The following is a 23,656-nucleotide window of genomic DNA, read 5'->3' as shown; positions in this document are numbered from 1 at the left end:
ACAGTACCTGCCCTACGTTGAGTAATCATTAATCTACAGTTTTGGTGTAAACTTGAACCCTTGCTTTACCAGAATAACCACATTTAAGGTGATAACCACAATGATAGAAGGACAAATAAGTATTTGAACAGGCCCCGTAGTCTCTTGACAACCAAGCTAACTAATTAACTTTCACTACTTCCATCTGTAAGTAACTCCAAAAAAACACTAACCATCGAGTAGATAAACCCATGCTCTAGGGTCGTAGCTGAAAATAGATGTGGACTCTGGTTGACTAAACACTGAAACAAGCCAAATGTATGTAACTTGATGAGAGGATAGCAAAGTGAACATAGCACTAGATGAACAACACTGCAGCTGAATGTTTGGCCAAAGCACACATCTGGTGATTCTAAATTTAGCTCAAAGAGTGGATTAAACAGGCAGGTCAGTGTATATCAGTGGTTTTATAAAGATGTAACCTGCTTCAATTACATCTTCCCACAACTGCTGTTGGAGTGAAACAAGGCTGACCTTCATTTGTGCTTCTAAAACAATGTATTTACATGGGCAGGCTGTTACGCCCTGAGCTGTTTCACCTGTCTTTGTGCTTGTTTCCACCCCCCTCTAGGTGTCACCCATCTTCCCCATCATTTCCTGTGTATTTATACCTGTGTTCTCTGTTTGTCTGATGCCAGTTTGTTTTGTTCGTAGAACCTACCAGCGTTTTGTTCCCCTGTTCCTGTCTCCTGTTTTCTAGTTTCCCGTCTCTGACTGTTCTGCCTGCCCTGACCCTGAGCCTGCCTGTCTGTCACGTCCTGACCAGTAATAGGCGTTATTTGTTATTATAGTTTGGTCAGGACGTGGCATGGGGTGTTTGTTTCATGTGGTTTGGGCTATGTATTTAGGTAGAGGGGTATTTGTTTTATATGGTTCGGGGTGTGTGTGTATGTAGAGGGGTGTTGGATTTATGTGTTCCGGGGTTTTTGGTTTATGTTCTTGTTTTGTATTCTAGGGTTTCTATGTTGTGTATTTCTTTGTTGGCCTGGTGTGGCTCTCAATCAGGAACAGCTGTACATCGTGGTTTCTGATTGAGAGTCATACTTAGGGAGCCTGTTTTTCACATGTCCCTTTGTGGGAGATTGTTTTTGCACTGCTGTGTATAGCCTGCGAAACTGTCGTTCTTTGTTTATTGTTTTTTCGTGTTCACTTTGCAAATTAAAAGTAAATATGAGCACTCAATCCGCTGCGTATTGGTCCGATACTGATTTCTCCTTATCAGAAGACGAAGCTTATGACACTGTCTTCCTGTACCTTTGCCACACTACTCTGGATTACTGACCTCTGCCTGACCTGACCTGTCGTTTGCCTGCCCCTGTTTAAAGAATAAACTTTTGTTTCTTCAACACTGTCTGCACCTGGGTCATACCTTAAAACGTGATACAGGCATAATGTAACTATATGCACAGCTCAGTAAACCTGTTGACATTCATACATAGACATCACATTGACGTTACACATACTGTATATGAAAATATCTCAAACAAGGGTAAGATCCTAGCAGGGTAATTATGAGTTTGGTTGAAACTGCACACAGATATTATTGTTGTAATCCCTACATGTAACAATTTGTACATTCACTGTAATTACACCGGAACTATGTAAATACCAAAAACCATGAAAATAATAGTCATAGCAACCCTAAGTGACTTGGGCATTCAAAACCCTTACATTGGCACAGTGAGATCTGAGTTGAGGCACATAGACTTAAATCCATTGTATCATTATCCTATACCGCATAACGTATGACTGATTTCATAGCTTTAGTGGATGTCAGAGCCAAACTAAATTTGTGCAAAATTATAAATTCAACATGCTGACCATTGCAAAGCAACATCAATTTTGAAAATGATGATTATTCCTAATGCAAATTTATGTGCAGTGAATAATTTTTATGTTGCTGTGGCCTGCTGCTGTTGATTATGGGCACCAGTTCAGTTGTAATGGTGATAAAGAAGCTGAGAAAGGATCCCCTTATAGAGTCAATTTCCGTATGATGTAGTGGCCCATTATATTTGTCTACGGTACCCCATATGGACTGCTGTGTAACCAAAACAGAGTGCAAAACAAGATTCAGCTGTGAGCCCCATGTTCTCATTTAAGACAAATTACATCAGTCTATCTGTTACATCTAGAACTTTTATGGGAAATCTGTCACATTTCTCAATGAAAACTGTACCCAACTACCTCATCCCCATATTGTTATTTATTTTTTTGCTCTTTTGCACCCCAGTATCTCTACTTGCGCATCATCATCTACACATCTATCACATCAGTGTTAATGCTAACTTGTAATTATTTTGCCACTATGGCCTATTTATTGCCTTACCTCCCTAACCTTACTACATTTGCACACACTGTACATAGATTTTTCTATTGTGTAATTGTCTGTACGTTTGTTTATCCCTTGTGTAACTCCGTGTTGTTGTTTTTGTCGCACTGCTTTGCTTAATCTTGGCCAGGTCGCAGTTGTAAATGAGAACTTGTTCTCAACTGGCCTACCTGGTTAAATAAAGGTGAAATAAAAGTTTATATTGTAGATTTGAAGCATTATTTTGAATTTCTCATTACATACATTTTACTGCAATGTGCACTGTCCAAGATTCCTCAGTACAGGAATAATATTATGGTTTCAAACATGGTTCTTTGCACTGATATGTCTTTTCAACATAAATTATTTTCAGCTCAAAGCTGCAGAAATATGTAACTGCTATTTTAGTTGAGATTGTACCACATGTCTTAATGAGGAAATATCAAACTTATGCAGATATCAAAATGTTATACTGTACCTGTTCTTGTCTTGCAGTTTAGTGATTTTAGAAGTCTGTACCAATAATTCCTTTTCCAGTTTGTTTGTAGATAATGAGTTCGCCAACAACTTGATCTCAATTCTTGATGTCTGGTTCATAACCTACACATAATGACAATAAATGGTAACACTTTACTTAGAGTGGTGATATGTAGCATTCATAAAGCCTCGTCTCACTGCGTCGTCAATTATTTCCAAGGTAATGTACAGAACGTCAGCCTTTATCCCTTCCTTAATGATTACTATGTCACCAATATAAATAAAGTGTTACCAAATAAACAGATTCCACCAACTTGTGAGCAATGTTAAAAAAAATACATTCCACAGTTTTATTCTGTTGACCAGAGAGACAAATTAGCATTATGAGGCAATGCAGAACTTCTACCTCTGATGGTGTTCTTGAGCCAAAAGGTGTCCTATAATTGGACAGAAATATTTACCAGAAATGACCTTATTGGACAGAGAGCGGCAATCTTCCCTAAACAAATGAGCAAACATTTTGCCTAAAACTAAGGATTGGTGTGGTTTCAACAAATTGATTTATATTATACTGAACAAAAATATAAATGCAACATGTAACAATTTCAAAGATTTTATTGAGTTACAGTTCATATGATGAAATAAATTAATTAGAACCCAATCTATGGGTTTCACATGACTGGAAATACAGACATGCATCTGCTCACAGATACCTTCACAATGGGCCTCAGGATTTCGTCACGGTATTTTGTTTATTCAAATTGCCATCAATAAAATGCAATTGTGTTCATTGTCTGTAGCTTATGCCTGCCTGCCCATACCATAACCCCCCATGTGGCACTCTGTTCACAACGTTGACATCAGCAAACCGCTCTCCCACACAATGCCATACACAAGATCTGTTGTTGTGAGACCGGTTGGATGTACTGCAAAATTCTCTAAATTCTCTCTGGTAGAGAAATTAATATTAAATTCTCTGGCAACAGCTCTGGTGGAAATTCCTGCAGTCAGCATGCCAATCTGTGGCAACGTGTTGTGTGACAAAACCACACATCTTAGAGTAGCCTTTTACTGTCCCAAGCACAAGGTGCACCTGTGTAATTATCATGCGGTTTAATCAGCTTCTTGATATGCCCCACCTGTCAGGTGAATGGATTATCTTGGCAAAGGAGAAATACTTACTAACAGGGATGTAAACAAATTTGTGCACAACATTTTAGAGAAATAAACTTTTTGTGTGTATCAAACATTTCTGGGATCTTTTATTTCAGCTCATGAAATATGGGACCAGCACTTTACATGTTGTGTTTATATTTTTGTGTAGTGTATATCATTTGAACCAAACAGCAGACATTCAAGCCAAATATTAACGTCTATTAGCAACTTAAGTTCCATAGTGTGTCTCTTAGGATATATTTTTGTACAGTATACGTTTTTGTTTCATGCTTATCCTCATTGTTAATTCGTTTTATGGAACATCTCTTTTAAGAAGCATCTTTGAGATTATGATCACATATAACTCAGATGTAGCCATTACCTTAGCCTCGACAACGTTTAACTTGTGGGTCTGTTCTGTAGTCTGAGTCAACAGGTTAGTTCCGATTTCCAGCATGGTAGCAGTCTGGTTGTGTACTGCATGGTCTTGAATATGCACCATCTCCATCTTGATGTTTTCCTGGATATACTTTTCTAGCTGCAGACACACACAAAAAAAAATGTTTAACTTCTAGAGCCCCAGGTTTTTGTATTCCACAGTAGAATAATTTCAGTTTACCTTCCCACCTTGTGCAGTATTGTTCCATATTTTGGAGGGTAAGTATGGAAACAAATTATGCATAAGTTAGGAAAAGGTTGTTGTGAAATATGTATATTTTAAAATAATTTTTATCCCTCAAATACAGTGACAGATGATCTGAAGTCTCAACATTTCCAGTCATTGAGTTCAGTCAGAGTGGCACAAATTTCTACATTGCTTTAAATAACCACAATGCCTGAGCACCCCAGGGTGGGGACAGGCTGTTTGTTATAAGAGACATACTGCATCCCTCTTTGTAGTCATCTTATGACCTGCGTTCTTTGGGAACATGCACTGGTGCCAGCAAAGGTGCGGAGAAGTGGCCTCTAAGTCAAACTAAGCACAAATAAATACTCTGTCCCCACGATATCAGAAAACACTGAGAAGCAGAGGGAGCAGATACATTTATCTTAACTGTAACAAACACAGGAATCCCTGGGGTATATTTCTAATGTGGTCAGTAGAACATTAGAGTGATAGCGTTTTAAAGGTTCAAGTTATTCACAGGCATCAGTGTGCCCTTGGTTTTGTTGACAAGACAAAAACGACTAGAGGAAGTAGATGGAATATGGCCAATTTTCCTCGTCAAGGTTCCCTTGACACTCTAATTACTTTTGCAATGGCTAATAACTCCACCTGATTCAGCCATGGCAGGGACCGGAGGTTTAGTGGGGGGAAATTAATTGGCATAAACAAGAAACAAAAAGGTCAAGTTTTTTTGTTGGTTCCCCAAAGACACAGTGTGCTTTCACTGGTTAATTTACCCTTGCTTCCTGCCTTTGGATTAAAATTACACAAGACCTGCCCATTATATGAGTTTGGGAACACAGCTACACTTTCTAAGGGTCTGTTAAACTGCTGTTAATTTAAACCAGATGTCTCGTTCTTTCTGATCCTAGTACCCCGGAGTGACTGTGTGACCAAACAGCCCCAATAAAAAAGGGAACTGGCACTGATAAAGAACTAGGTAACAACTGCATAGAAGTGTGTCTGGAACTAGTCATTTAAGCTAAACCTAGGGTATGGCAGTGTGATAGGGAATTTCCCTCCAAGGAAATTCCTACACAATTTAAAAACTCAAATAATTTATTTTGGAGAACAGCAAAAACAACTCCAGCCATTAGCAGACGCTCTTATCCAGAGCCACTTACAGTCGTGAATGCATACATTTCATACATTTTTTTTTCTTCTGTGCTGGCCCCCCGCATTGCAAACACCATGCTCTACCAAATGAGCTACAGGGTAGCTTCATTCACCTCAGTCAATAGGGGACTTAACGTTCTACAAACCCATGTCCTACAAGAATTATCTGCTACGCACTAGCTCAGCATCTGCTCTGTTTTGAGAAAAGATTGCGCTGTTTCCTGCAGCTGAGTCGATGGGCTCTCCATAAAGCCAGCCAGCCAGCCATACAAACAGCCTTCCCTCCCGCTCCCAGGTGTTTGCATGGTCCTAAAGTCAGTCGGGCTAATACCGCTAAACTGTATTTGTCTATTTATCAAGATTGTAATGATTTTAGTATCCTATTTTAAACTGTTGGTGTTGCTAAGGTATGCTGACTGCCCTGCCACACCCAATTGATGCCCCCTATTTTATTAGCACTTACTTGTAACCTTCAAGCTGTTGTGAAGGCTGGTATCACATACAATAAATCTCCATCCCAGCATTCGTGAGACATTACAGGTCAATCATACACAGTCTTACCAAATGGTCTCATTGCATGACAAGTGGACACATCAAGATGATCACTCAAAGAATGCACACATTAGTTGAAAATCACTGCCACAAAACTGAAAAAACCTGCATATTCAAAACGTCCAATTTAGCAAGTAAGTGAGTGGTTAGCGAATGGTTAGGGGTGGGTTAGGGATTAGTTAGTGATTTAGGGTAAAGCATGGAAACTAGTTAAGGTTAGATTAGATTTTTTTTTTAACCGTTAGGGTACATCAATTTAAACAACAGGCATGGATTCATCCCACTATCACGCATACCTGGGTTCAAATAGTGTTTGCTCGAGCGTGCCTGGGGTGCCAGATGGGTGGGTTTGTACTTTTTTTGACTATTCAATTGGTTTCATTGTACAAGGCAAACTCAATCAAGCACAGGTAAAGTATTTTAAAGATTTGTAATACTATTTGAAGCCAGGTTTGTCGTAAACTGTGAAACACTGTTGTAAATACTCTCAGAATTAATTTGCTATAATTCATCGTATGATTATTACATTTGAAAAGACAATTACCCGGAATTGGGGACACAGGGTAACCGAAACAAAAGTTCTCCAACTTAAGACATTTTGCAAATTAGTCCAAAGCTAAAACACATACAGTGTCCTTGGCCAGTCGCACACGTTTCTCTGTAATCCCCCCCAAATCCTTAATATCTTTGGGTTTGCCTCTGTCTAGGTTGCTGCCTGAAGTCAACCACTCCACTCGGCTGAACAAAACAATAACTTCCTGCTCCTGGGTTCTTGACTGCTTTCCAGTAGAACTGTTAGAAGTAAAACCATTTTAATCCTCCATCACTTCACTCTCATATGACAAGCCCAAACACGGACTGAAGCAATGGCCTGAGGTTCTGTTGCTAAATTCATTTCCAGTGGCATGGAGGAAGGCCTCCGTTAAACTAGGAAAATTAGATTGATTTGAATAATTCATTTCCTAATAAAGATAAGAAAGTGTGGTAAGAAGGGGTTTCCTTAAACCTCAGATAAATTGGATAAGAGTGGATATTCCAAGAACTTGATTAAAAACTAATGTTGCATTATGTGTTCACTGGTATTCATGAAGACATGGTGGAATCGAGGGAAGTATTTTAGACACTTAGAAACGTTACAGTCGTTAGAGTCATTCAAATTTCAGCTAGGCTGATTTGATTTTGTAGACTGTGACTGTATCCATTTAAAATATATTAAAGCCTTCAGCTTTGACATTAAACCCCTTGTCTGCATCATCTAATTGCAATACCACACATTATACCTTCAACTACAATGACATTTTGTAAAGTAATAAGCCCAGACAGCAACCGTCTGCAGGGCATATCTGGTTGTTTTGTGACACAAATGGGTCAGTGCACATCATATGGCTCAGATATTGTCTGAATGTGGGATATTCACACTTTCCTATGGGCCAGATCTGGCTTGAGGTAAGTGGCCCGAACAGCTTCCTGTAGTTGCTGGCCCACTTTTGGACTGAATGTGAGCTGCATTTATCTTGCTGGGAAAGTTCTGGACTTTTCATGGCCAAGATCTGGTTTGGTTATAACTGTGTTAGCCTCTGCTGAGCATAAGCCATTGCATTAGTTTGTGGAGCTAACGCAACTATTCTGTTCTCAGGCAAGGTTTCTCAACACGTTACAAGGACATCAATGGCAAAAGTGCATAAAGATGGCTGAATACAGATATGACGTCCTTGTTTTAACACTATCCACAGAGTTTTTGAACTACAGTGCTCAACGTGGTTCAATGCACCTCGATTTTTTTAATTGCCGGTGACTTGGACTAGAATTGGGATCATGTATACTGTGCTGATGCAGATACAAAAAAGAGTAAAAGAAAGCAAGCTACAATACGATGAATTAGGAAAAACAAGGCATTTGTGGTAAGTGCATGGAGGCCACCATCTTTGTGCATGTCCACTATTGCTCCGTCCCATCCAAACCTGGCTTCAGATAATATCTGAAATTGTTCAAATGCGTTGAGCATTTTGAGCCAGCTGGAGTGCCAGATGGATGGGGTTTGCACTTTTGGGACTATTCCATTGGTTCCATTGCTCCAGGCAAGATCAATCATCAAGAAATGCTAGTTAGAGTATTTGAAATATACTATTTACACTCAGGTCTGGTTCCAACCCCTACCACCATTGTGGCCTTGAGCAAAGTAAATAAACCCCTAAAGCTACCTGGGTAATGGTCTGTGACTAACCTGGTGCTCTCATGCGTGAATAGTGTGGTCAGGGGGTGACAGCAAAAATAAAAATAGCTATTTGAGGGGACTTAAAAAAAATCCTTACAAATGATGTTGAATGAATGTGTTAAGACGATTGTTATGAATGATACTGCAACACTCATAAAGGTCTTATGGCTGGTTTCATAAAGGTGTTATTTTTTCCTCTCTTTTTATTTCTCATAGAGAGAAAATGGATAGGGTTAAAAGATCAGCTGGTTTTACATGATATGGGATAAAGATGTTGCTATAGAATAAGGACAGAGCCATCTTGGGTGCTGCACAAACATATTCCAATTGATAAAACACAGCATGAAGCATTCTTATTGCTGAAAGTCCACAATGTGGATGTTTTGGTATCATATGGGAGATGCATGGAAAACTCCCCTGAACATTGCTCAGTTTAACCTCAATACAAACCAAATGTGTTTATCTTGGATGGAAACATTGTCCGCCTTCAAATGTCACTCTAAAAGAGTGTTCTGCAACAACATTATGTAAATGTTATTGTTATATATAATGGTTTTTAAAATATTGTTTAATTTGTGTTCATAGGACAGCATAGTTTTTACAGAGTCATGTTGTTGAATGTTCAAGTGTTCCTCTTTTTCATCACTCTGTTAGAGAAGCAGTTTCAGCATCTTTTGTATGCTGGTTTGAATCTAATTGTATGAAGTTGTGGGAGTTTTGTGGAGGCCTAATTTGGGCTAAACTTATTTTAATTTTATATGATTATCTAAACTCTAGTACATCATCTTCCACCACACACTGAAAATAAACAATGACCAACCACTGAAGCTACAACCTTTAAAATGAGTTTAGCAACTCTTATTTTGGTATTTCTTATTACCATAGATGTTTGAGTAAAGAAGGGCAAAATAGTTACTCAACACCAGGTGGCAGTTGGCAGGCACAAGATACAATGATGTACTGATGATTGAGAAGAGCTGGCGTATTTACAAAGCTTTAGGGTTTTATGTATGGAAGTGGGCTATGCTAATATTGACCTAAACATACCTTCCATTTTACGTGGTGCCAAGCAATATCTAATCCCTGATGAAAAGTGACCACTGTGGATTCTTCATTACCCACAATCCTCTAGCTGAAAACTATCCACAATAACAGGTAATCAAAAACATATTGTTATGTAGAATATTATCTGTTTAGTGTACACAGCATTCAAGTCCATTCCTATCACATTGTACTGTTGTGTTGCTGCAACCTAAAATATATAATGACTATGACTGTACCGTGTAAGCCTCGCAACACTCTCTGAGTATGTGGGAGGGTCAGGGGGAGGTTGCTAATCCCCTACAAACAAGCTGCAACAAACATCTCACTCATCCAGGCCCAAATCAGGACCAGATGGACAAAGTCAACAATGGGTACTGCAAGCAAGCTAAAGATCTTGTTTTATGCCCTTTCTCTAGCTCTGTCAACATGTACAGTGCATTCAGAAAGTATTCAGACCCCTTGACTTTTTCCAAATTTTGTTACATTACAGCCTTATTCTAAAATTGATTAAATTGTTTTTTCCCCTTCACCAATCTACACACAATACCCCATAATGACAAAGCAAAAAACAGATTTTTTGAAATGTTTGCAAATGTATTAAAAAGTTCAAATTTACATAAGTATTCAGACCCTTTACTCAGTACTTTGTTGAAGCACCTTGGCAGCGATTACTGCCTCAAGTCTTATTGGGTATGAAGCTACAAGCTTGGCACACCTATATTTGGGGAGTTTCTCCCATTCTTCTCTGCAGATCCTCTCAAGCTCTGTCAGGTTGGATGGGGAGCGTCGATGCACAGCTATTTTCAGGTCTCTCCAGAGATGTTCAATTGGGTTAAAGTCCAGGCTCTGGCTGGGCCACACAAGGACATTCAGAGACTTGTCCCAAAGCCACTCCTGCATTGTCTTGGCTGTGTGCTTAGGGTCGTTGTCCTGTTGGAAGGTGAACCTTCACCCCAGTCGGAGGTCCTGAGCACTCTGGAGCAGGTTTTCATCAAGGATCTCTCTGTACTTTAACCCGTTCATCTTTCCCTCGACCCTGATTAGTTGCCCAGTCGCTGCCGCTGAAAATCATGTTCAAAGTATGTTGCTGCCACCACCATGCTTCACCGTAGGGATGGTGCCAGGTTTCCTCCACGCTTGGCATTCAGGACAAAGTGTACAATCTTGATTTCATAAGACCATAGAGTCTTGTTTCTCATGGTCTGAGTCCTTTAGGTACCTTTTGGCAAAGTCTCAGCGGGATGTCATGTGCCTTTTACTGAGGAGTGGCTTCCGTCTGGCCACTCTACCATAAAGACCTGATAGCTGGAGTACTGCAGAGATGGTTGTTCTTCTGGAAGGTTCTCCCATTTCCACAGAGGAACTCTGGAGCTCTGTCAGAGTGACCATTGGGTTTTTGGTCACCTCCTTGACCAAGGCCCTTCTCCCCTGATTGCTCAGTTTGGCCGGGCAGCCAGCTCTAGGAAGAGTCTTGGTGGTTCCAAACTTCTTCCATTTAAGATTGATGGAGGCTACTGTGTTCTTAGGGACCTTCAATGCTGCCAAAATGCTTTGGTACCCTTCCCCAAGATATGTGCCTCGACACAATCCCGTCTCAGAGCTCTACGGACAATTCCTTCGACCTCATGGCTTGGTGTTTGCTCTGACATGCACTGTCAACTGTGGGACCTGTGTGTGCCTTTCCAAATCATGTCCAATCAATTGAATTTATCACAGGTGGACTCAAATAAAGTTGTAGAAAAAATATTTCAAGAAGGATCAATGGAAACAGAATGCACCTGAGCTCAATTTCGAGTCTCATAGCAAAGGGTCCGAATACTTACTTAAATAAGGTATTTCATTTTTGTATTTTTCTATATACATTTGCAAAAATGTCTAAAACCTTGTTTTTTGCTTTGTTATTATGGGGTATTGTGTGTAGATTGATGAGGGGAAAAAAGTAATTTCATCAATTTTAGAACAAGGCTGTAATGTAACAAAATGTTGAAAAAGTCAAGGGGTCTGAATTCTTTGTATATAGTGCATTGCCTTGTGCCCTCTATGTCTCTTGCCTACAGTTTATTTTTATTTTATTTATTTCACCTTTATTTAACCAGGTAGGCAAATTGAGAACAAGTTCTCATTTACAATTGCGACCTGGCCAACATAAAGCAAAGCAGTTCGACAACATACAACAACACAGAGTTACACATGGAGTAAAACAAATATACAGTCAATAATACAGTAGAAAAATAAGTCTAATGTAAGTAGACTTATACAGTAGAAAAATAAGTAAATGTGAGCAAATGAGGTGAGATAAGGGAGGTAAAGGCAAAACAAGTCCATGGTGGCAAAGTAAATACAATATAGCAAGTAAAACACTGGAATGGTAGATTTGTAGTAGAAGAAAGTGCAAAGTAGAAATAGAGATAATGGGGTGCAAAGGAGCAAAATAAAATAAATAAATACAGTAGGGGAAGAGGTAGTTGTCTGGGCTAAATTATAGATGGGCTATGTACAGGTGCAGTGATCTGTGAGCTGCTCTGACAGCTGGTGCTTAAAGCTAGTGAGGGAGATAAGTGTTTCCAGTTTCAGAGATTTTTGTAGTTCGTTCCAGTCATTGGCAGCAGAGAACTGGAAAGAGAGACGGCCAAAGGAGGAATTGGCTTTGGGGGTGACCAGAGAGATATACCTGCTGGAGCGCGTGCTACAGGTGGGTGCTGCTATGGTGACCAGTGAGCGGCGATAAGGGGGGACTTTACCTAGCAGGGTCTTGTAGATGACCTGGAGCCAGTGGGTTTGGCGACAGTGCCTTGTTTCAAAGACTAGCGTAATAATGCATCAATCTCACACCCCCTTTGTCCTCCTCAGCTTCCATTCATGGCAAATGTTACCCGAAGAGGGAAGTAGGTGATGGTTGGGTGAGAAAGGCATTATTTGCTATGGTGCAGGGCCATAACCCGCACACTGTACTATATGAATGCCTGGTTGGGGGCAGGGTTGGGTATGTTACTTTCTAAATGTAATCCATTACAGTTACTAGTTACTGTCCAAAATTGTAACCAGTAACATAACTTTTGGATTACCCAAACTCAGTAACATAATCTGACTACTTTCAGTTACTTTTGGATTACTTTACTCAAGAGGCATTAGAAGAAGACAAAGAGGATCCATTAAACGTATTTGGTGTGTCATCATAGTAGCCTCTGACTTGTGGTCAGACTTGCTCAGGTGGAACAAACTTAAACTTCCGCCTTTTTATAATAATGAATTGAATGTCATTGAGAAAACAGACAGGTGTCAATGTATTTTTTCGCAAAAACATCCTAAAGAAGTAATCATCTAGTTTTTCGAAAGTATCTGTAATCTGATTATAAGTATTTTTGCTGGTAACGTAACTGATTACAGTTAAAAAAAAATTGTACTCAGATTACATGTAACATCAGTTACACTCAAACCCTGGTTGGGAGGATATGGTTTTAAACTGACCATATGACCATACACTACTGTGTATATGCATATGGAGTTCAAACCCAAAACACATAAAGGTCCTGCTTATCAACCTTGTTAATCAAAGACCTATTATTTCAAGCCATTTGACTTGGCACACAGATGACTTCATTTTTGAAACACAGGGATTTGACGTTAGATGTTTGCCCTACTTATTTTATTAACTATGATAATACATAGCCCCCACATGACTATTAATAATAGCTATTAACAAACTCCGTTGTCAATGTATTTTCACAGATGGCATTTGACGGACATCTAAGATTAACAATGTTTTGTAACTCAGGTAGTGTTGAGTCTGTCCATCTACAGATGTAGGATCTTAATTTGATCACTATTTGTTACTGAGAATTTCCCTGCAAGGCAGGAAATGCGAAGTAGTAGTGCATTTGAGTTTTAAAAAGGCTTCTAAAGTTTGTAATTTTCACTTTGAAATGTCAGACTTGACAAACGAAAAATGTATCAAGCCATACAGACATTTCCATTAATTATAATCCACATAATAATTCACATTTCCTGCTGTAGCAAACTGGCTCAAATTAAGATCCAACATCTCTACACTGTTTTACCTTGCCTTGTGTCTTGAACTCATGTAACATGCTCAATTAGCCTGGATAGCATCTCAGGAAAGTGCACTTTCCCCCAGAGTGGCACTACATTACACACTGAACTAGAAATCATGTTGACAACAAGGAACGGGACAAAGTCAACCTAGATCTGTCTATCTAATTAAAATCAGGGTAACACTTTATTTGGATCGTCCATCTGTAGACTATCTGTCTATCTACAGCAAGCAGTTGCTTATCAACAGATAGTTTGTTGATAGTATGACCGTATGTAGAGCATCTACAGATGGGCTATCCGGACTACACAAATAAAGTGTGGCCAACATCAGCCATGGGGTTTCATTGTCCAACTATCTGCTGTCCTGCTGAGGAGACCTTGCCATGGATGGTAGAGCATGAACAAGGCTTGTTGGTTCTCTGTGATAAAAAGGGAATGTTTTAGGCGCTTGGCCTGGCTCCAGGGTATGGAGAGGGTCTCTAGAGACCCTGCATGGTTGTGAGCAGACTGGCGCTCTGCCACATGTACTGGGAATCTCCCCCCATTCCCAACCCATCAACCCCCCCAACCCTCGAACTCCGATATCGCCACTGCAACACTCCCCATCTGATCATACTATTTCCATGGCTACAGAAAGCTCCTTGCCTGCCAATAAGCCTCATAGAAATAAGTTATTTTCATCAAAAAGAGTCTGACTTTTTAGCTCTGCCGCTGATAACACACATCCATGTTAGAGACAAATACTTGGCCTTTTGGACATAGATAAATCTCACGGCATGTGCTTGTTCGACAGCACTTTCATCATATAATATGACAGTATATCTTAAAAGGGAGCCTAACATTGAAGCCACATGCACATCATACTCTGGAATGTGTCCACAATTTATTCATTGTAATTCAACATGATAGGAAGGACTGGAGTCCAGTTCTTGGTCTGAGAATCTTCCTTACAGAATGGAATATGTTAATGAGTCATAATGTTGCCATATAGAGCTCTTCCAATGGCTTGCCATGCAGCATTTAAAAAGCTTGTTCAGTTAAAATTGCCATGACTAATGGCTTTATCATATTGGGACCCTCTCAGAGTTGAAGGTGCATCAAAGAGTTGTGAAAGGTTATAGTGAAGCGTAAAATGATTCCCAAAATTCAAAGAAACAGTCAGAAACATAATATACTGAATCCTATTTGCCAAAGGTAAAAAAATCCAGTGAATATAAAAGATGGTCTGAAAATATGAGCCACCATCAGAGGATGTAGTCATAAAATCATCCATCACGTTCATTGATAAATATGCAGTAAAATAAGAGGATTTATAGAAGGTTTTAAAGTAAATATTGCATTTTTGAATTATTTTACGGTAATTTTGTTCAAGTTAACACATGTTGATCAACTCTGAATTGTAGAGAATCATCCATATTATACAAATGCTGATTGGTATATCTGTTATAACAATTGCATGGATTAGATAGGATAGACTTAAAGGCTATATTGAATGTTTTCCACGTCATGCATATGATTGCAATATGTATGTTCATATTGACACATTGTGTATTGATGCATGAACATTTTACTGTCTGACATAGATTCTTGAGCAATTCTTGAACATTTCTGATAGAGAAGTGACAGATCACAGGCTTGTTATGAGCATTTATACGAACCCGTACAATGTCTTATTAAGCTTATCGGGTTAATAATATTTGAATAGACTGAAAATGGCTGTTATTTAGTCGGGATCATTATGAAATAGGAGTAAGACATTACAAGGGGTTTCTTACATGCTTATAGGAAGTTTTACATTTACTGTACCTGCCGGCTTTAAGGTAAAGTGTTACAAAATATCTATTTAAAAAAATATGTACGGACATAAAGGCATGACACATCCTCTACTCCATTGTTTGTTTCTGTTTAGGCACACCTCTTCATTACAAAGAGTGTCACTAAAGAAATCAACAATCATAGGAACAGTATGTGAAAATTTTATGAAGAGACACTGAGGACACCATCACTACAATCTCGGTTTGTATAGAGGAGAACTAAGAGCAAAGCAAACAGTACCCCAAAAACGATTTCATTGTTTCCCTTCACTTTCAATAATTTATGAGGTGGAGGGTTAAGACCATATTTGATTGAACCAGATTCCAGCATTAATTATCATTATCAAAGTTACAAGTCAGCTGGAAGCAAACCATGTTTACTTAGCAATTGAAATCAAGCTGCGACCAATCGCAAGGCGAGAGCTGACCCTGTGCAAAGGGAAAGTGCAGTGCTTTAGTGCAAGTGCAAAGATTCCTCTCCCTAAGCGAACATAAACAAACACACAATGCCTAATAGACACTGCTAAGGCTAAGACTGAGTAAACTTCAATGGAAGAGAGCCTAAAGAGTGAAAAGAGTGAGGGGTAGTTAGAGTTTATGAGAAACACCATCATCTTTGAAAAGATGAGTACAGATCCAGAAATGGTCTGAACTACAACATAGTATTTGTGGTAAATAAATCAGAGGATACCATGCTATGGTAGCCTGGCAGAGTGAAAACTGTAAAGGCCGATGTTGGAGTAGAGAAGCAGGTACGGGGAGTCAAACATTTAATCGGAACAGACCTGAAACAAGACAGGCACAGCGTCAGCACACGGGTATACAAGGACAAATGACAATCAATGCTGAATCGGGGAACAGAGCGGGGGAACAGACAGATATAGGGGAGGTAATAACAGAGGTGATTGAGTCCAGGTGAGTCCAGTAATCGTTAATGAGTCTGACGACCCGGCTGAGGCGTGGGAGCCCGATGATCCGACAGAGGCGTAGCAACCTGACTAGCCGGCTGAGTGTGATAACCTGACGATCCGGCTGAGGACTGACGTGAGATGGACGCCTTCCCGAGCCAACCGGGGCAAGAAACCTCTCAAGCCAGCTAGGGTGTGACAGCCTGACGAGCTGGCTTAGGCCCCCAGACCCGACGTTACCACCAACCGGAAAGGCAGCACTCCCCGATGCTTCATTTGGTGGCTTCAGCATGACTCTGGAGTAGAGAAGCAGGTACGGGGAGTCAAACAATTAATCGGAACAGACATGAAACAAGACAGGAACATGAGTATACAAGGACACATGACAATCAATGCTGAAGCGGGGAACAGAGCGGGGGAACAGACAGATAAAGGGGAGGTAATGACAGAGGTGATTGAGTCCAGGTGAGTCCAATAATTGCTAATGCGCGTGACAGGGAAGGCAGGTGTGCGTAATGATGGTGGCAGGAGTACGTAATGCTGCGCCCTCGAGCGCCAGGGGGAAGAGCGGGAGCAGGCGTGACAGAAAACAACTGTTTGCAAACTATTGGATTATGTTAAACCCTGTATTATTTTTATTTTGAGTCTGATTAAACTCCTATTACTGTTACATAATGTCAGATCCTTGTGAAGATGTCAACTGCTCATATATTTCTTTGAATCATGATGGTAAAGACATCTTATAAGCAATACATGAAGTTTATTTCTAAAACGTTACATCCACACATTTTTCACATGTGTGTTTTTTAACCAGAAATGATTGCTTATGGGTACCTTCATGTGTATGTAAAATATTAACGTTCTCCAATTTTTGTTCATATATTTTAGGTGCGTATAATATACAGCACCAGTCAAAAGTTTGGATACACCTACTCATTCAAGGCTTTTTCTTTATTTTTACTATTTTCTACATTATAGAATATTAGTGAAGATGTCAACACTGTGAAATAACACATATGGAATCATGTAGTAACCAAAAAAGTGTTAAACAAATCAAAATACATTTCATATTTGAGATTCTTCAAAGTAGCCACCCTTTGCCTTGACAACTTTGCACACTCTTGGCATTCTCTCAACCAGCTTCATGAGGTAGTCACCTGGAATGCATTTCAATTAATAGGTGTGCCTTGTTGAAAGTTAATTTGTGGACTTTATTTCCTTCTTAATGCATTTGAGCCAATCAGTTGTGTTGTGACAAGGTAGGGTTAGGATACAGAAGATAGCCCTATTTAGTAAAATACCAAGTCCATATTATGTAATGAAAAGCTCAAATAAACAAAGAGAAATGACAGTCCATCATTACTTAAAGACATGAAGGTCAGTCAATGTGGAAAATTTCAATAACTTTTAAAGTTTCTTCAAGTGCAGTCGCAAAATCCATCAAGCGCTGTGATGAAACTGGCTCTCATGAGGACCACCACAGGAAAGGAAGACCCAGAGTTACCTCTGCTGCAGAGGATAAATTCATTAGTGTTAACTGCACCTCAGATTGCAGCCCAAACAAATGTTTCACAGAGTTCAAGTAACAGACACATCTCAACATCAACTGTTCAGAGCAGACTGTGTGAATCAGGCCTTCATGGTCGAATCGCTGCAAAGAAACCACTACTAAAGGATACTAATAAGAAGAAGAGACTTGCTTGGGCCATGAAACACAAGCAATGGACATTAGAATGGTGGAAATCTGCGATTTTTGGTTTCAACTGCCGTGTCTTTGCGAGACGCAGAGTAGGTGAACGGATGATCTTCGCATGTGTGGTTTCCACCGTGATGCATTGAGGAGGAGGTATGATGGTTTGCGGGTGCTTTGCTGGTGACACTGTCAGTGATTTATTTAAAATTCAAGAAAGACTTAACCAGCATGGTACCGCAGCATTCTGCAACGATACGCCATCCCATCTGGTTTACGCATAGTGGAACTATCATTTGTTTTTCCAACAGGACAATGACCCAAAACACACCTCCAGGCTGTGTAAGGGCTATTTGACCAAAAAGAAGAGTGATGGAGTAGTGCATCAGATGACCTGGCCTCCACAATCACCTGACCTCAACCCCCTGGGAGCCTGTGTTTCAGACATAAGGAAGGGATGGTTGCAAATGTTTTACTTTTAAACTCAGAAAAAACAGAGATGCTAGTTCTAGGTCCCAATAAACAAAGAGAGCTGCTGTTGGATCTGACAATTAATCTTGATTGTTGTAGAGTTGTCTCAAATAAAACTGTGAAGGACCTCGGCGTTACTCTGGATCCTGATCTCTCTTTTGACGAACATATTGTGGCAGACCAGGGGGTTGGGTCAAAACGTTTACACAGATCAGACAGAGTAGGATTAGGTCAGTTTCAAAGGTGTTTATTAAAATAATAGTCCAAAAGAAAAGAATAGGTCTCCCCCAAGAGACCATCTATGGGATACCGTCTTCTGGGCTCCGGGTCTTGCTGTATCCTGTGGGGATCAAAAACTGAACTCCCTCCTGTTACCGCTGGTACCGTCCCTAACTATACCGGAGTCCTTTCCTCCCCCAGTCTCTCCCCCATGTGCTTCCCTTCTGGCAGCTTCATGGGAGTTGTACAGCTGGTGAGCAATCAGCCCTTGATTACTCACCAATCCCCAATCTGCCCCAATTAGTCCTGGCCGGAGAGCCCGTCGAGACCTGGCACGTCCAGCAGATGGAACCATCGCCTCGTGATGTATACTTCGTCTGTCACCAGGCCTCGACGAGTCTCCCCCTGGTGGCTGACCTGCTGTACGCCACAATATCAAGAATATTTCAAGGACAGCTTTTTTCCATCTCCACAACATTGCGAAAATCAGAAACATTTTGTCCAAAAATGATGCAAAAAAACAAATCTATGCTTTTGTCACTTCTAGATTAGACTACTGCAATGCTCTACTCTCCGGCTACCCAGATAAAGCACTGAATAAACTTCAGTTAGTGCTAAACACGGCTACTAGAATCCTGACTAGAACCCAAAAATGTGATCACATTACTCCAGTGCTAGCCTCTCTACATTGGCGTTCCTGTTAAGGCGAAGGCTGATTTCAAGGTTTTACAGTTAACCTACAAAGCATTACATGGGCTTTCTCCTACCTATCTCTCTGATTTGGTCCTGCCATACATACTTACACGTACGCTACGGTCACAAGACGCAGGCCTCCTTACTGTCCCTAGAATTTCTAATCAAACAGCTGGAGGCAGGGCTTTCTCCTATAGAGCTCAATTTTTATGGAATGGTCTGCCTATCCATGTGAGAGATGCAGACTCAGTCTCAACCTTTAAGTCTTTATTGAAGACCCATCTCTTCAGTAGGTCCTATGAGTGTAGTCTGGCCCAGGGGTGCGAAGGTGAACGGCAAGGCACTGGAGTGACAACTGCCCTTGCTGTCTCTGCCTGGCCGGCTCCCCTCTCTCCATTGGGATTCTCTGCCTCTGACCCTATTACAGGGGCTGAGTCGATGGCTTACTAGTGCTCTTCCATGCCGTCCCTAGGAGGGGTGCGTCATTTGAGTGGGTTGAGTCACAGACGTAATCTTCCTGTCCGGTTTTGTACCCCCTCGGGCTCGTGCGGTGGAGGAGATATTCGTGGTCTATACTCAGCCTTGTCTCAGGGTAGTAAGTTGGTGATCTGTTGATATCCCTCTAGTGGTGCGGAGCCTGTGCTTTGGCAAAGTGGGTGGGGTTATATCCTGCCTGGTTGGCCCTGTCCGGGGGTATCGTCGGACTGGGCCACAATGTCCCCCGACCCAACCCCGGTCTCAGTCTCCAGTCTCCACTATCTATGCTGCAATAGTCTATGTGCCGGGGGGATAGAGTCAGTCTGTTATACTTGATATAATTCTTCTGTCTTATCTGGTGTCCTGTGTGAATTTTAATATGCTCCCTCTAATTCTCTCTCTCTCCTGCTCTCCCTTCACTCCCGGAGGACCTGAGTCCTAGGATCATGCCTCAGGAATACTTGGCCTGATGACTCCTGGCTGTCCGCAGTCCACCCGGTCGTACTGCTGCTCCAGTTTGAACTCTTCTGCCTGCAGCTAGGGAACCCTAACCTGTTCACCGGATGTGCTACCTTGTCCCGAACCTGCTGTTTCCGACTCTCTCTCTCTACTGCACCTGCTGTCTCGACCTTTGAATGCTCGGCTATGAAACGCCAACTGAAATTTACTTCTGAGGTACTGACGTGTTGCACCCTTTACAACCACTGTTTTTATTATTTGACCCTGCTTGTTATCTATGAACGTTTGAACATCTCGAAGAACAATCTGGCCTTAAATGGCCATGTACTCTTATAATCTCCACCCAGCAAAGCCAGAAGAAAACTGGTCACCCCTCAGAGCATGGTTCCTCTCTAGGTTTCTTCCTAGGTTCCTGCCTTTCTAAGGAGTTTTTCTGAGCCACCGTGCTTCTACATCTGCATTGCTTGCTGTTTGGGGTTTTAGGCTGGGTTTCTGTATAGTACTTTGACATCTGCTGATGTAAAAAGGACTTTATGAATACATTTGATTGATTGATTGATTGATTGATCAGATGATCTGGCCTCCACAATCAACCAACCTCAACCCAATTGAGATGGTTTGGGATGAGTTGGACCGCAGAGTGAAGGAAAAGCAGCCAAGAAGTGCTCAGCATATGTGGGAACTCCTTCAGCACTGTTGGAAAAGCATTCCAGGTGAAGCTGGTTGAGAGAATGCCAAGAGTGTGCAAAGCTGTCATCAAGGCAAAGGGTGGCTACTTTGAAGAATCTAAAATCTATTCTGATTTATTTAACAGTTGATTCTATATGTGTTATTTCATAGTTTTGATGTCTTCACTATTATTCTACAATGTAGAAGCCCTTGAATGAGTAGGTGTGTCCAAACTTTTGACTGGTACTGTATATATATTATTTTGCAAAATACTATACAAAATATTAAGAACACCTGCTTTTTCTATGACATAGACTGACCAGGTGAATCTAGGTGAAAGCTATGATTCTTATTGATGTAACTTGTATATTTGACTCTCTGTGGTAGTCTCACCTAGCTATCTTAAGATGAATGCACTGTAACTGTAAGTCACCCTTGATAAGAGCATCTGCTAAATGAGTAAAATGGCAAATGTAAATGTTTTATGTACAAATCTCATATTACTGTTTTGACAATTTTTTTTATATTGATGTCACAAATATATATATATTTTTTTTACATTTGACTGTGTAAAACCTAGTAGTACTACTTATTTATCTGAGAGTGAGGCAGATATATAGGGTTTTGCAAAAGAAACATGATCATTAGTCTCTCTAAAATAAAACCATAAAGTGATAGATTCAAACAAATACATGTCTGTCATTGAACAAGCCCATGCCATAATTAGATAGTGAAAAATCAAACCTACCTCTTTCATTAGTTCTTTTAACAATAAAAGCTAATTTACCAACATTTCTGAAAATGGATATACACTCCGTGTACAGTTTATTAGGTACTCTCATCTAGTACCATGTCGGACGCCCCTTTGCCCTATCCGGGGGTATCATTGGATGGGGCCACAGTGTCTTCTGATCCCTCCTGTCTCAGCCTCCAGTATTTATGCTGCAGTAGTTTATGTGTCGGGGGGCTAGGGTCAGTCTGTTACATCTGGAGTATTTCTCTTGTCTTTTCCTGTGTCCTGTGTGAATTTAAATATGCTCTCTCTAAATCTCTTTTTCTCTCTTTCTTTCTTTCTCTCGGAGGACCTGAGCCCTAGGACATTGCCTCAGGACTACCTGGTATGACTCCTTGCTGTCCCCAGTCCACCTGGCCGTGCTGCTGCTCCAGTTTCAACTGTTCTGCCTGTGGCTATGGAACCCTGACCTGTTCACCGGACGTGCTTGTTGCACCCTCGACAACTACTATGATTATTATTATTTGACCATGCTGGTCATTTATGAACATTTTAACATCTTGACCATGTTCTGTTATAATATCCACCCGGCAGAGCCAGAAGAGGACTGGCCACCCCTCATAGCCTGGTTCCTCTCTAGGTTTCTTCATAGGTTTTTGGCCTTTCTAGGGAGTTTTTCCTAGGGAGTTTTTCCTAGCCACCGTGCTTCTTTCACATGCATTGCTTGCTGTTTGGGGTTTTAGGCTGGGTTTCTGTACAGCACTTTGAGATATCAGCTGATGTACGAAGGGCTATATAACTACATTTGATTTGATTTTGCCTCCAGAACAACCTGAATTCTCCAGGGCATGGACCTGTTGCTCAATTGGTATCAAGGGACCTAACGTGTGCCAACAAAACATTCCCCACACCATTACACCACTGCCATCAGCCTGTACCGTTGACACCAGGCAGCATGGGGCGGCAAATCCTGACTCTGCCATCAGCATGACGCAACAGGAACCATGATTCGTCAGAACAGGCAATATATATTTTTTCCACTCCTCAATTGTCCAGTGTTGGTGATCGCGTGCCCACTGGAGCCGCTTCTTCTTGTTTTTAGCTGATAGGAGTGGAACACGGTGTGGTTGTTTACTGCAATAGCCCATACGTGACAAGGACCGGCGAGTTGTGTGTTCCGACATGCCGTTCTGCACACCACTGTTTTGAGCCGCCTGTTAGCTTGCTCAATTCTTGCCATTCTCCTTCGACTGCTCATCACAAGCTGTTTTTGTCCACAGGACTGCCGCTGACTGGAAGTTTTTTGTTTGTCGCACCATTCTCTGTAAACCCCAGACACTGTTGTGTGTGAAAAGCCCAGGAGGTCGACCATTTCAGAGATACTGGAACCGGTGCGCCTGGCACTGACGATCAAAGTCGATTAGGTCACTCGTTTTGTCCATTCTAACGTTCAATCGAACAGTAACTGAATGCCTCGATGCCTCACGTGGCCACATGACTCAATGTCTGTAGGAGCTAACCATTTTTTGTGAACGGAGTGGTGTACCTAATTAACTGGCCGCTTAGTTTATAGCGTTTTGGAAAGAAACTCTGCACATATTTGTTATTAAAAGCCCTGGAAGAATGTTTTGCTACAGTAATGGCCAAATGATGGTGCTCAGTTCATGTGTTCTTTACTTTTCTTCAACCAGAGTTTCATGTCTTGTAAAAACAGCTATTTGAATCCATCTAATGCTTCATAATATCACAGTAATGTGCAGTTTGAACTCTCAACAGAGTCATTTGGAATTCAGAAATTTTTCCTACAACGTATTCTCAAAATCAAAATTGCTATCATATGTATTTATTGTACCTGGCAAGTGAGGAAGGCAAAGCAGTTGTTGATAGATTGTCT

The 23,656-nt window shown here is 40.8% G+C and overlaps 1 protein-coding gene across 1 annotated transcript in view; it reads right to left on the bottom strand.

Moving 5' to 3' along the window:
• angpt4 (angiopoietin 4) overlaps positions 1-23,656 on the bottom strand; it is a 52,044-nt gene that overhangs the window by 11,732 nt on the left and 16,656 nt on the right. Inside the window, exons 2-3 of the mRNA XM_029776476.1 lie at positions 4,365-4,520; positions 2,829-2,950 (exon numbers count right to left, since the gene is read on the bottom strand). Coding sequence (XP_029632336.1) covers positions 2,829-2,950; positions 4,365-4,520 — 278 coding nt within the window. The remainder of the gene's footprint in view (positions 1-2,828; positions 2,951-4,364; positions 4,521-23,656) is intronic.

This window comes from Salmo trutta, chromosome 14 (assembly GCF_901001165.1).
Source record: "Salmo trutta chromosome 14, fSalTru1.1, whole genome shotgun sequence".
Lineage (NCBI taxonomy): Eukaryota > Metazoa > Chordata > Actinopteri > Salmoniformes > Salmonidae > Salmo > Salmo trutta.
The sequence above is the reverse complement of the archived record's forward strand: the minus strand, read 5'-3'. Positions and strand labels throughout refer to the sequence as shown.